The sequence below is a fragment of the Colletotrichum destructivum genome, chromosome 4 (assembly GCF_034447905.1).
Source record: "Colletotrichum destructivum chromosome 4, complete sequence".
Taxonomy (NCBI): domain Eukaryota; kingdom Fungi; phylum Ascomycota; class Sordariomycetes; order Glomerellales; family Glomerellaceae; genus Colletotrichum; species Colletotrichum destructivum.
Window position 1 is genome coordinate 1,623,927 of NC_085899.1, and position 13,123 is coordinate 1,637,049.

At 55.6% G+C, this 13,123-nt stretch overlaps 2 protein-coding genes across 2 annotated transcripts; both read right to left on the reverse strand.

The window, feature by feature from the left end:
- Nucleotides 1-2,014: 2,014 nt before the first annotated feature.
- Nucleotides 2,015-5,164, reverse strand: CDEST_06413 (uncharacterized protein). The gene is made up of 8 exons (XM_062922572.1): nt 4,088-5,164; nt 3,956-4,009; nt 3,725-3,897; nt 3,550-3,659; nt 3,363-3,490; nt 3,199-3,307; nt 3,072-3,142; nt 2,015-3,015 (listed from the first exon to the last, which is right to left on the reverse strand). The coding sequence occupies exons 1-8, from the start codon at nt 4,215-4,217 to the stop codon at nt 2,537-2,539; spliced, it is 1,254 nt and encodes a 417-aa protein (XP_062778623.1). The 5' UTR covers nt 4,218-5,164; the 3' UTR covers nt 2,015-2,536.
- Nucleotides 5,165-9,697: 4,533 nt separating this feature from the next.
- Nucleotides 9,698-12,791, reverse strand: CDEST_06414 (Putative Zinc finger, RING-type). The gene is made up of 3 exons (XM_062922573.1): nt 12,063-12,791; nt 10,973-11,979; nt 9,698-10,871 (listed from the first exon to the last, which is right to left on the reverse strand). Exons 1-3 carry the CDS (start codon nt 12,276-12,278, stop codon nt 10,544-10,546), a joined length of 1,551 nt encoding a protein of 516 aa, XP_062778624.1. The 5' UTR covers nt 12,279-12,791; the 3' UTR covers nt 9,698-10,543.
- Between the last annotated feature and the right edge of the window lie 332 nt (nt 12,792-13,123).

Below are 13,123 nucleotides of genomic sequence, written 5' to 3' on the forward strand. Positions count from 1 at the left end.
ACAAAACGGCGGGTACGGTGGGAAAGGGTTGTGCTTCGCTAAGAAACTTGCAAAGCCCGAGTACCGCACGGTTCTGAGGATATGGAGGTAAGGGCAAATCCCGAAGGTACAAGTTGTGGGTTGGGGAGGATGGAAGCGTCAAAGCATTGGCGCGAGCTTAAATCATCACAAAATCCTGCGCAACCGCGATAGCCACAAAGTGTCTCTTGCGCTGCGGCACGGAGGAGGGGATAAGAGGAAGACCAGGGAGACTAAGGGAGGGAGGTCGATTGGAATTCGGAAGAATCCCATTATACTTACGTACTGTATCAGCCAGAGTCAAGAACCAAATCCCAGTCGAGCTTCTCTGACTCGGAGACCTTGCAAGCTCTTCTACAGGTACAAGCAGGTCGGTTACCCTTGTTGCCTCTCTACGATGTACCTCTGCCAACTCTATTCAGGTCCTTCTTCATGGGTTATGCCTCTTCAAGGCCCGCTGGTCCCCTTTCTGCACACAAAACACACACACCACATCACATTAGCCCCACGGGAAACGACATCCGCAGCGGAGCACATATCCGAGGTGGATAAGCGGCGGGGAGAGCTAAGACAGGGAAAACCAACAAGGCTTCCCGGACTCCCGGAATGCGGTAAGGGATCCGTGGGTTTAACATGCTTTGTGGGGGGTGGGGCCGGTTGTGGAAGCAGGGCCCAGTCTCGACAACGGGACGTGGGAAATAACAAACAGCTTTCTTTCACGAGAAGTTCAATGAAGGGGCAACGTCGAAGGAAACACGAGGTGCCCTTCCGTGTTCCAAGGTAAGGTCCGACCGAGCCTGAGCTCGCACAGTCCAAAGACGTCAAAGTTCAAAGGACGGGAAGATCGCGCCATAGGAACGGCCGAGATACACGTGTCGAGACCAGAAGCAAACACGCATAAGAGGGAAAACTAGATGTTCCCCTTTCTCCCTGGTCGGCAGTTCAACCCACAATGCCATGTCTCTCGTCGCCATGGACGTGGCAAGCCCGAGGGGGGCGAGGGCACAGGACATGTCAGGGAAGAAGCCCACGTGGGAACGCGAGAAAGAGAGACATGAAGAGGGAGAGAGGGAGGGAGAAAGAGAGATAAATCAACGGCAATGTGCGAAAGCCCGCGCGCTTTGGAATCGTCATGCCTCTCCCGCCACGTTGTGTGACGCAAAACACACGTCAAAAACCCCCACCAAGACACTGCACAAGCACACGAACATGAATGCGCGCACACGTTCAAATCCCCCACTCGAGCACGTAGGAAGCCGACAGGCGAGACCGCGAGAGTGAGACGTTCCGTGCTAGAACGGCCGTGGAAGGCCGTTCGGTCGCGGACGGGAGGAAGGGGGGGTGGTGGTGGTGGTGGGGGGCGACGAGAGTCCCGGTCCAGGAAGGGCGAAACAGTTTGCAGTACACACAAGATACAGGGCAGCGCTCGAGGCTCGGCACGGGATGTGGAGCGTGGCCACCCGTGTCAATGGTTTCTTGGAAGAAACGGTGGCGAGGTCTGCAGAGCATACTGCCTCATATACATCGTAGATGCCCTACTCTTGGGTTGATGGATCCCATCATCGAGAACCGTCAGTCTGCCGTGGCCTTTTCACCCGGCTTCTCGACTTCTCGGCTTCTCGTGTCCCAACCGTCCGGTAAATCCACGCCGCGAGGACAAAACCCAGTCGTCCGGAGATGGGACTGGGCTATCCGATCGAGATCGCGGCGAGGGGTCGCGCGGGCGACGTGGACTTCACGGGTCCAACTGTGCACTACTCAGTAAACCCAGTTGCTCCGAAAGTTTAGCCATGCATCATGTGTGGTTTGTAACTCTCTAGCTGCAGTCCGCGCAGAACAATGCGATCGTCGTTAATGTGTGACATGGGCTTGGTCTCCGTGATTCAGCAACGACTGCTGTGAATTTGGCCTACTACCTATTCCTAGGTACGTACTCCTATGATGTTACCCCCGGTCTCTTTCTTATGCAGAAAAAAAAAAGAAAGGAAAACAAGAAGCCGAGATTGACATTTCGGATATACCATCCTCCCGAACAAGCCTGCTGCTGTCTCTGTGCAGAAATACTACTCGTGAAAGTTTCCCCCGTTGATGTAAGAGGTCCCGTTGATGATGTCCCCCGTCAAGAGGATTTCCCGTGGTTCTAAGCCGCCAAAGCCAGTCCGTCAAATGTGTGTGTAGATCCGTCGTTTTTACCTTGACCCATGTGTATGGATGGTGACAATAATAGTAATGATGAGAAAACTCCAACTCTCCAAGCTTGCCTTCCCGATGGAGTCCATCGTGGTGTGTGATATCACAGTGAAAAAGAGAAGAAGAAAATATGCCAGTTCCTTTTCGTCCTAGAACCCCCGTAAGGGCAGTCCGAAATCCCTGCCCGTCCCCCCTGAAAAAGCAGACCGTTATTGCGCCACGATTGTATGTGATGTTGTCCTTCCCCTACTCCGTTTTGCGCCAGGAGAGAGTGCCGACTCTCTGAGATATGATGCCGTTACCTATCGAGATTTCCTTTCTTGGAACCTCAATTCCGATCGCCGGCCGTTATTTTCGTCCGCGAGCCCCTGACGTAACGGTCAAAGTCGGTCTGGCGCTCGCTCATCCGCCGGGATCCGTCCGAATCTGCGTAGCCGTCCTCGATGATCATCTCTTCGAAAATGGCTGGTGTAGGCTTCGATTCTCGTTTAATCGTTGTCGTGACCACAACGCCGCTCCCCGCCACCGAGCCGGTCGAAGACGTTCGCCGCGCACCTTCTGCTTCGGATGAGGTCTTGTCGCTGTTGGGAAAATCGGAGGGTGTCGAGTTGCTTAGGGAGATCTCGCCCATATCGTCCATAACGTGCTTTTGGCTCGACGCGAGGTGTGGTGAATACGGAGGATTCCCATCCGGGCGACGGAAGTCCTCGGTGAATAGCTCGTTGCGGGAACCGGCCCCCGACGAGCCCTGGGTCGCAACATTGTCCTTGTTAGTCACCCATTGGACGACTATGGCCGAGAAGAGGACTGCAGGAACAGTTAGCTATGCGAGCAGGGATGTGGGGGTACGATGGTTGACAGACTATCGCTATTACAGCACATGAGGCAAACCCAGCCGGGTTCGCCGTTGAGGACCATCAGTACGGTCAGGTTACTAGGGCGAGTCAGAAACTTTGAGCTTAAACTTGGTAAGGCCATCCCCGGACTCACACAATGCTGCTGGTGAGAGTACACAGGGCACCAATAAAGGTACGGAGCGCGACTGTCCTAAGTCGAATGTTTGCAGGGGTTTTGGGGAAGTGTTTGAATGAGTAAAGACCTGCGAAAAGGTAAGCTTCGCTGAGTGTCATCTTGTGGTAACAGGCCGGCCTTACTCTTGAGGGGGATGAGAAACAAAATGGTAAGATAGATGTTGACGACAGCATCAAAAGAGATGAGAGGAATCATTGACACCTTCTGCATTCCGATGTAGCATTGTCCGTCGTCGATACGTGTGATGCGGCTTCGCCGTCGTCAGCTGTCACGGCTTCCAGGAAAGGGGTAGCATTCGAGTTGGCCTACAAGATAAAGTTGAAGATGGCTATGACGGTGTAGACACCCAACATGCCAAACGAGTTGAAGATGTAGAGCTTCGACTTGAGCCGCGATTTCGTCGCTCCTCGGATGATGTGCTACCGTGATGTTTGTTAGCTCGGCTGCCCCAATATTGCCATGGCGTAGAGATGGAAACACGCACCGCCTTCTCGACCAGAAACAGGTAGATCAACACTTTTGTCGTGATGTAGCAGACCAGGCATAGGAGAATGGCGCCATCGCAGATCTGGATGTTGGTGTTGACGCCGAGGGCGAACTGGAGTATCGCCGTTACGAAGACGAAGAGATACGAGTCGACATAGACGGCGAGCACGACTGCTTCCTTGTTAGCATCGTGGGGTGTGCCAAAGGTATCGAGCAGGTAAACGCTTACGCCACACCACGAATGGTATCCTCCTCCAGTTCTTCAGCGCCGCACTCCTCTGGGCTATTCGTTTTTCGTCAGTACATTATTTCTGCGCCCCCAACCGAGTCGCTTTCCCAACCCATGATCGTGGTCACCTACCCAAGAAGGCGGAGATGATGCTGATGGAAAGGAGACAGATGATGACGCTCATAATCGTGCCCCCCAAGGGCTCCGTCGCGTGCAGACCAGCGGGGTCTGCCCGTGGAATCACTTCTACAGTTGGAGCCATGATTTCCCAGGACCGAGGGATCGCTTGGTCGATGAGGATTTGCGGTCACGATCTTCTGACATGAGAAGGGGTCCAGAGTGACGGGGGTGTCAAGGGGAGAAGGAGAACTATATACCAAGACGAACCCCAGTAAAGCTAGAACAGGGCGAGAGAGAGAAAAAGAGAGAGAGAGAGAAGTCGACGGGACTGGTGTCCGAGCTACCTCATGTCTCGCAACGTCTGGGATGAGGGGGCGTTGGACAATCGTCTTAAAGTTTCGTCCAACAGGTGATGGAAGGGTGCGTGCAGGAAGACGGGAGAAGGGGGGGGGGGGGGGGCAAGGTACATACAGCAAGCCAGTGCTGCTGCTGCATTGATGGAGGGAGAATCGACACGCTAGATGTAAGGGGGAAAGGCAGACTCATCCGCCTGTCCTTTCTTGCTTCTTGTTCTTCCTCTATGCCCTTCTCGGGTTTAGTACGCTACGCCCTTCAATGGAGTCTTCCAACTGGGCGGTTGACATCGACATAAGATTCGGGCTCACTTGGCATGATTTCAAGGGCGTTCCCGTTATTTGGTTTCCTCCTGGCGGGGTGGAAGCCGCCGTACGGATTCCGGCCGCAGCTTGTTGACTCGGGGGAAAAGCCACGAGCCAGGCGTTGGCTATTACAGAAATCGAAAAGTGGTGAAGGCGACGGCGCTGGAAAAGTACCAACAAACGTCAACTTACACTGAGAAGCGAGTCTTCATGTAGGTACGACAAGGTAAGCTCGGGTTATTAGTGAGTCCCGCCCCAGTTTCTCTCCCTCTGACGCAAGCCACCAAGGAAGGGAGCTGGAATAAAATAGTACGTATGTTTGTGGAAGAAACGGTGCCGTACTCTCGAGCGTGAGCGCGCATGTGTGTAAGGAGATGTAAGTGTGCGGTCGGTTGGAGGCAAGGGGGGAGGTGAAGGATTTGGGGCGGAGAGACATGCCCAAGCAAGAACAAGCTCACCCACCAAGCATCGACGGGTAGTAAAACGGAGAGGTAAAGCCCACGACGGTTGTAAAGTCTTGTTGGGGGACGGGTAACGCTCCCAGACACAGGTGACTGCAGGAAACGGTAGCACGAAGAAAGAAATGTTTCGTCGTCAAGCGCATGCCACGGCGACTGGACGGGACGGAACCCCGAGACGACTGAGTCGAGGTGGAGGGGCATAACTGTTCCGAGGAGGAAACTCTAAGCCGAAGTGTCCTCCTCTCTCGCGCGCTCCCTCTCTCCCTGCCATACGCTGGGCCTTGCCTTGGGCCTGTATTTTACTTTTGCCTGCCATAGTCAGCAAAATCCGAGACAAGAAGAGCGGTTGACCGAGCGTCCGGTGGGTGGTAATTGGTGGTGGAAGATGAGAGGAAAGCCTATACGCCAATGAAAGCCCGCGGAGGCACGGTCGTCCTAGTTGGTAAGTAGGTTAGGTTGGTAGTCGCCTGGCCTGAAGGGGGATTAGGCTCTCCTCTGCCTTCCAAGATGGTGCCAAAAGTGCGACTCTGGCTGGCACTCCGCAACGGGACAGGGGGTTCCATGGTCGAATCTGGCTGCCGATCAGGCCCTTGAACCAACCAGCTCCGTACGTGCACGAACCTTTTGGGCCTAAATCACCCCGTCCACCAGGCGTATTAAGGGGATTTACCCAGCATTCATCACATACCTTATGCTACCTCCGCAAGCTCTGCAAGTTTGCCAGTCTCGTCTCCAGTGCTTACCGCTTGCAAGAAGATATGTAGCATGGGCCCTTTCCTCGAAATTCCCTGCACGCCTCTGACAAGCGACGTACATCTTGCCCGCTGAGCACGTCCTCGTTGCGAGAGACCGTGCACATGCATGCCAACTACCTAGTCAATGGAAAAGGCCGGCATGTACTCTGTATCTCAATGACAGTTCCCGCTGTCGTCATTTCCATGTCCCGGAAGCAGGAGGGAAAAGAGTGCTGTACACTCCGACAAAAGAAGTCTTGGGCCGAGGAGAAAACGAAGCCTCCAGGCCAAGTCCATCGTCAAACACGGAGCTGGGAGTGGAACACCCGCTTCTGTCCCTAGTGCCACTCGCCAGGTCCTGATGCTTGCTTTCCCGGTAAATATAGAGCCGGAGTGGGACCGGTTTGGTTTATCTGGTTTCCACGAGCTTGTTGTAGCCGCTTGGCCACCACGGCCACCACGGCCTAGTGGCCGACTGCTGAGTTTTGCTGCCGAGTTCGCCGCGCCGATAGGTCAGTTGGAGAAAACGGCAAATGCGCTCCCCTCCCTCCTTCTCAGAGGGCCCGGAAGAGTTACAGTTCGGCTCATACTATGGGACGGTCAAGAGGGCAAAATAGCCAGAAAAGAGCGTGGGAGGAACAAACGGAAGGTCGGATATGTGATAGCCCGTTGGCTCACCATGTGTCATAATGACGACCAAGTTCAATTGCCCAGATTTTGCTTCGGTTGGAGCCCGGGCAGAGGGCGGGCATCGTGCATCGTGCATCATCTCGCCGACTAGAGTTCTGTCGATTGTTTGAGCTGTATGTATGACATCCGGCACCCTCCGACCCAATTGTTCGTGCCAATTACGAACTTCTTGCTTTGGCTGCCCACGCTTGCCGGCCGGCTGGGTGTCATTGATGGTCATGCGAAGGCGCTAGGTCGAGGCGCCAAGAGTTCCTGCCCGCCGTGGCGGTCGAGCGGTCGAGCGGTCTCGTGGCATCAGGGTGGCCGCTCCATGCCAAAAAGGACGTGCGAAAAAAAAAGAAAGAAAAAAGACCCGGGCGGGAGCCGAGTGATTGAAAACGGCGGAGACACCTTCCGGCGCTGTTTAACCACTCAAGTATCGATCAAGGCCGGGGAAGGTATAGACTGGCTCGGTCTGATGGCTGAGATGTGGTTGCCGGCCGGGACGTGATGAGACACGAAGCGCTCGCGCAAGTTTAGCACCGACAACAGCACAGCCGTCGCTAGGGGTCCTTGCTGCAGGTCGCGGCAGCGGTCCCTTTACGTCGGCCAGCTTGGAGTTTTCCCAACTCCAGGAAATCACGAGGCGTCGTGTACGTCTCGAGGCGGCAGCGGAGTGTTTGGGACGTGTGTGTTGTGCAGTGTAGCGGGAAACACGGGCTTGCTGCTGCAATTCGGACGGGGGGTATTAAACAAGTAAAATTGGGCATGTCCCCAAGGGCAAGGGGGCCCGAGCTGAGGGCCGCAGTCGAGTGAATGCCATGCTGCACAGAAGGCGACGCAAATCCCGTGTGCAATCCGACGTGCTCAACCCGGAGCGAATAGATGTGGCTGCAGTTGCCAAACGGCGAGGAAACACGCAGATGTACGCTGCGTAGCTCACAGAGGTGGTGGGATGCGTTGTGTCCCGAGTCCAATGTATCAAGCCGCAGGTATCGAGGAGATGCTGAAAGACTGAGAGAGGACAGACAAGGCAGCTGTGAGCCTAGGGAAGTAAGGATAGTGGCCGATTGGGCAATTACTACCTCCCTTCTATTGCTCGCCGTTGGATCAATGTCTTCTCCACAATGCGAGTGAACCAATGAGACATCCCCAATAGAATGGACCACCCCGTCAGAGGTCCGGGCGCGGTCCCAAATGCGGCACCCGCGGCCTAGTCCACGGAATGGGAAACGAAATAGGGCCCCGGTTATTTCCCGCTCGCCGCGGAGTGAACACGGGGGGTCCGTGTCCTATCGTTTCCCCAGGCCAAGAAGCGCAGGGCGACCACCAGCGATGGAACGACGGCCTGTATTCATAGTGTGTATTCATAGGTAGTGTACACAGGTAGGAGGTACCTAGTAAACCCATGTACGTTGCAATTGTCGTGAGGTCAGAGGCGCGATGCTGGCCTGCGAGAAACTACGATGCCATCCATCCATCTACAAACGCCATACTACTTGCAACCTTGACCACGACGTAGCCCTCAACGTCAGCTTGGTGGCCCTTTGGCACATTGCGTACGAATGCCAATCGAAGCCCCTTTGTGGTGTGCACAACCGCACTCTGGCAGGGCAGGTCTCTAGTCGAAAGCCAAGATCGGCGGTCCGGACGAGCATACGATCTTGTTTGTCCCTTTTCGGTCCGCCCCATGAATGGGCAAATCCGCACGTGGGCGAGGTCCTCTCCGTCCCAAAAGTTCTCGATGCTTCTGCTCGCCACCTCCCGACGCTCCACAGTAAACGCCCTCACGTGCCACGTTGCCGTCTTTGATAAAGTCGACCCGAAAGGGGCTGACGGACGGAACAGACACTTCGGCTGCTTTGCAAAGGGATGATCCGGCTTCTCCCTCCCCAACACCAAAGACATAAAGATTCCTCGGGGACTCGCAGAATCTGGACGCCGAAGGAATCGCCCCCAATCTGTTGTAAGTGTACGGGCACTTCCATTCATGAAGTCACTGAGCGAATGTCGTTGGCCGTTCTGACCATATGTACCCTCAGCCGGAGCCGACCCTGTCAGATCCTACTGCGGTGGCTTTGTTAGCTCCCCCACCGAGGAATCCCAGCACACCGGAAATCATTCTTTCGCGATTGCTCTCTAGCGCCAGAGGTCCCAAGATCCTGAGGCGCTCCCTCCTTTGTCTCCCGGGGGTCCCGCAGACATCAGTGCTTCCGTGGCGCCCAGTCCCCCGTCCGGCAGCGCGAGCGACGACCCGGCTCGCCCATCCACCCCCCATGTCCTCGAGAACAACCGAGAATCATTCTTAACCCATCCGGCCACGAGTCGCCGCCGCCGCCACGTAGTCCGGTGCTGGGCGTCCATGCTTGCCTCAGACTAAAGATACACCCGCGTCTTCTCATTAGCGGACAAGACAGAGAGGCCCAGGTTTAGGAACCGGATGGATATTACCGTCACGAGGCCCGCGATATTTTGGCCCGTCGTCGGTTTCATTTAATGGCAGTACCGCCTTGAGGCCACATAGTCCATCTCTCGGCGAGCCAGGTGGGGTTCGTCACCGGCCAGCTGGCCGCTATCCAGCCGCGAATCCCCCAATCGACCACGATGACTTCATTTCAATGCTGCAACAAAGTCCACTTACCAGAAACACTTCAGGCTGAACCCGCCGAGCCGCAGAATCTCAATTGCCTACAATGGCTTTAAGCGTCGCCAAACATCGATGTACCTCCCTCCTTTCACCTCATATTAACCAATATCGATGCCATTTTCGGTCTTCTCAGATGGGACCGCCGGCGGTGTGTCTTTTTCCCCCGAACAAGACAGGATTGGGCGTCTGCCCAACAAGGCGATCTCGTCATCCGCCACGGCGTGGGAACCACAACACCCTCCCACCTGACCAGCGGCTCGGATCTTCAGACGTCCGCTGGCAGAAAGTTGATTCCCTTTGCAGATCGAAGCAACGTGAGATTTTATGCGTTTCTTCTCCTCCATCTGCTCCGTCGCTAGCGTCGGCGCGGAGGTAACGAAGGAAACGCCGACTCCCACTGGCCACTAGGCCATCTCGCAGGCTCGCGTGGTGGCCCAGCTCCTTTTCACCTCTACGCAGCATTTTCCCGTTGACGCTCGACTCTGCCGGGCTCTGGAAGCTCCCTCCTCCAAGCTACAGTACCCACCGCATGGGTTCCACCCTCGTTGGCGTTTGCTGGTCCCCTAGTCCTCTTAATCATCACCTACTTGGGCAAACCTCTGACTCTTGGGGTGAATCAAACCAAGCCCTGTGTGATAGTGCGAAATGTGTAAAACACAGGTCGCTCATCGAGCCAGGTAAAACTCAGATCGTCATTCAACTATTGTCTATGCTACGTGATACTTGCCCTAGACCCGAATGCCATGAACCCCCCCCTTCGTTGGATGAAAACGCCATGGTTCCTCGATTCAAAATGCTGTGGATGTTGATAATGATGGTTGTGTGTTGACGCCTTTGTTCACTGCCATCGCGTACCGTTGAGGAAGCCGCCTTTGTGACGAATCTGGCCTATGACCAACATGCCAAGGCAGTCCCGTTCATTCCCAGTGTTTGGCCAGCAGTCTCAGTCGCCTTCGCTCACGGCTGAAAAGGCCAGCACTTGCCGGCGACACGGATTCGCTGTGCTCTCATTCCCCGCCTAACGCCTTGCAATGCTGCCCGATGTATCCGGCCCAATATGGTTTGGTGCCCATGAACGCCAATGTCTATTCGACAAGAATCGAAGTGAAAATCTCAAGAGACCCACCCTGGCCTGGTTTGATGCCTGTGGCCCAGGTCTCTCCTCAGTCATCGATATCCGTGATGATATGCTGTTTCGCTCGTTGTTTCGTTCCATTCGTTCTTCCTCCAAGCTTTCGACGGCTTTACCCGCCAGGCCATACGCTCTTCAATAGCACACATTACTGTGTAGCGACGGCTCAGGACTGCGGTCCCGTTCGGATACGGAACTTGTCGCGCAGCTTGTCGGCTAATCTGGCTCTACGACTTCTATCGTTTCTGTCATCATGCTCAAACTCAGCCGAGCCCGCCGGGACGCCGTGAACTTGGTGTTGCGTGCGGTACTGTCGAAGGGCCTGGATGCGCTCCTCCGGCGATGCGTTCCTCAGTCTATTGAGGTCGAATAGTCGCGTCCTCCGCCTTTGCGAGGTAGACGACCCATCGCTCTCATGCCCATCTAACTCAAGTGGCGGCGGGAGCTCACCACTGGTGTTTTCAGTCTCGCCCTGGGGACGAAGATCGAGACGGCTGGAGATTTACGTTAGCTCAACGCCCAACCGTTAATCCGAGAGGTGTTATCAAAGCATCGGCGTATATAGGTCAGCACAAAATGAATGCCGGTCACTCACCACAGGGGGCATGTGCCCGACACGTTAACCAGCCACGGATCAACGCAGTTGGGGTGGAACTTGTGGTTGCAGGGTAACACCCGCACGTCTTCGCCAACAGTGAAGTCTTCTGTGCAGATGGAGCAACCAAGGTTCTCGTCCTCCTGCCAACCGGATTCAGGGTTACATTCAGGGTTACTGGAACCGGCCGCGTCAGTAGTAGTAGCGGCCACGGCACCAGCTGTGGTTTTTGTCGCATCGCCCATCCCCGTATGACCCATTGTAGTGGTCGTCGTTGTCGCCTCCGCGTTCTTGACGTTGACCGGAACGGTGCCCGGCTCTGCGTCTTCGCCTCGGCTCTCGACGCTTCGGTCATTCGTGGGGACGTTTGTTGCGCTCTCCAATTCCATGTTGGGGTCCGGCTTCATGGCCTCCTGCCGTTCGCCAAACTTGACAATGGGCAAAGTGTCAAGAACGGCGCGAGCGAGGCCTTTCGCACGACTCTGACGAGGGCGACCATTGAATCCACTCCTCGGCCCATACCTCTCCGGGTATCGGTGAGCCCTCACGGCGCCTGTTGCGATGATGATCAGGAAGAGCAGCGTTATCAAACCCGTAATGCTGTACAGAATGCTCATGGCGACAGCCGAGTTGTTACCGCCTCCGCCGTTCCCTCCTTCGCCCGTGTTTCCTGTCGCATTGCCAGTGATGATGACCCTCATCCGTTCATTCTCTGTCGTACTGTTCAGAATGCGCAGGGCCTGCTGGGAATCCGCACCGTCCGCCATCGTAAATATCGAGTAATAGGGTAGTTCCGTGCTTGATGACAGCGCGCACCAGTTTCCGACGGTGGTGTACAGGACGATTGCTTTTGGCCTGTTTTCCATCAGGGTGGCCAACATCATACTCGGGCTAATGAAGCCCCCTCCATCAGGTGTGTCGCAGGATAGATAAGCCACCTCGCCCCCATCGACCGAATTGTAGTTCGAAGAAGTAGTAGGAATGATGGCGCCATCGATGTGGATTGCCTGGGGTGCATGTTAGCAGAGGAGCGGGTTTGCACAGACGGACAAATGAAGGTCCGTCAAGACGATGATGGTTGCAATCGTACCCCGCGGGCCCTGTCGGTCTGATTCAGACCCAGGCTCTCAGTGGACGGCATGACAATAAAGGTCAGTGGCAGGGCCCCGACGGTTGTCGACAGCGACATCTGCATGGCCGACCTCTGGCTCCACGAAGGGATTTCGTTTTCGGGAGTGATGGTGACGGCATGGGACACGGCGACGACAGCGGCGTACGCCAAACTCCGTAGCAGCATAGACGCCATCTTAATTCCTCTGTCCACTCCTTCTTGTCAGGTTCTCACGACGGTCAACGTCGCTGGCCGCGGAATTGGGAGGAGAGGAACGGGGTTTCGGATGACGGGCGAGTGTGGAAGTAGAAAGAAGCGTCGGCGACGGGCAAATGCGGTAACTAGGTGTATGACGAGAGAGGGAACACAACGAGCAGGCAGTGCGATGCGGTCGATTGCAGGACAGGTCGGAGTGTTCGGGCTCGCTCGCTGGCAGGCCGTTGTTGGAGGAAGAGGGGGATTGGCGTGTCACATTTCCCCAGAATCGTGAATATCAGATGGATATGCTCCCTCCAAGATTTGATCGTCGGGTGTCAAACGGAAGATGGCCGCGGGAAATGAGCCTTCAGCTGAGTTGGCGAGGGGGAAATGTGCGGGTTTCGTCCTTGTCGTGATCTTCTGGTTGGTTGTCTTGTGCGGTGAGATGCGGGTGGGAGGTTGGCACAATCGTTGACGACAATGGCGGCGGCGGCGGTCGGTGGTAGTGGGTTGTGATATGGTTGAGGGAGAGGGAAGAGACAAAGGCTCCGGAAGGGATGGGAACGCAGTGGCGGGCCAGCCAGAAGTACGGCAGGTGAGCCGATGGCGGCACAGCGGTACTTGTGGCCTTGGTGATGGAAGGCCGGGAGGAAGAAGTACCCGATCCACCCAAATGGAGAATTCACGAGCGCCAAGACGAATGTGGAGAGGGGAACAGCGGAGGTCGGTCTCAGTCACAGCGACACAGGCCAGCCCGGGCCCCGGGGTTGGTCAGCTGTAGCAGACATGGGACAGGATAAGACGATTGCAACCAGGCGCTGCTGCTGATAAGACAAGCCACA

Excerpts from the sequence above, each read along its gene's own strand:
- CDEST_06414 (XM_062922573.1), bottom strand. The coding sequence starts at position 12,278 with ATGGCGTCTATGCTGCTACGGAGTTTGGCGTACGCCGCTGTCGTCGCC. Across the intron at positions 11,980-12,062 it reads AGACCGACAGGGCCCGCGGG|GCAATCCACATCGATGGCGC; the intron begins GTACGATTGCAA and ends CATGCACCCCAG. Across the intron at positions 10,872-10,972 it reads TCGGGCACATGCCCCCTGTG|CCGTCTCGATCTTCGTCCCC; the intron begins GTGAGTGACCGG and ends GTAAATCTCCAG.
- CDEST_06413 (XM_062922572.1), bottom strand. The coding sequence starts at position 4,217 with ATGGCTCCAACTGTAGAAGTGATTCCACGGGCAGACCCCGCTGGTCTG. Across the intron at positions 3,898-3,955 it reads GATACCATTCGTGGTGTGGC|TCGTGCTCGCCGTCTATGTC; the intron begins GTAAGCGTTTAC and ends ACAAGGAAGCAG. Across the intron at positions 3,016-3,071 it reads CATGTGCTGTAATAGCGATA|TCCTCTTCTCGGCCATAGTC; the intron begins GTCTGTCAACCA and ends CTGTTCCTGCAG.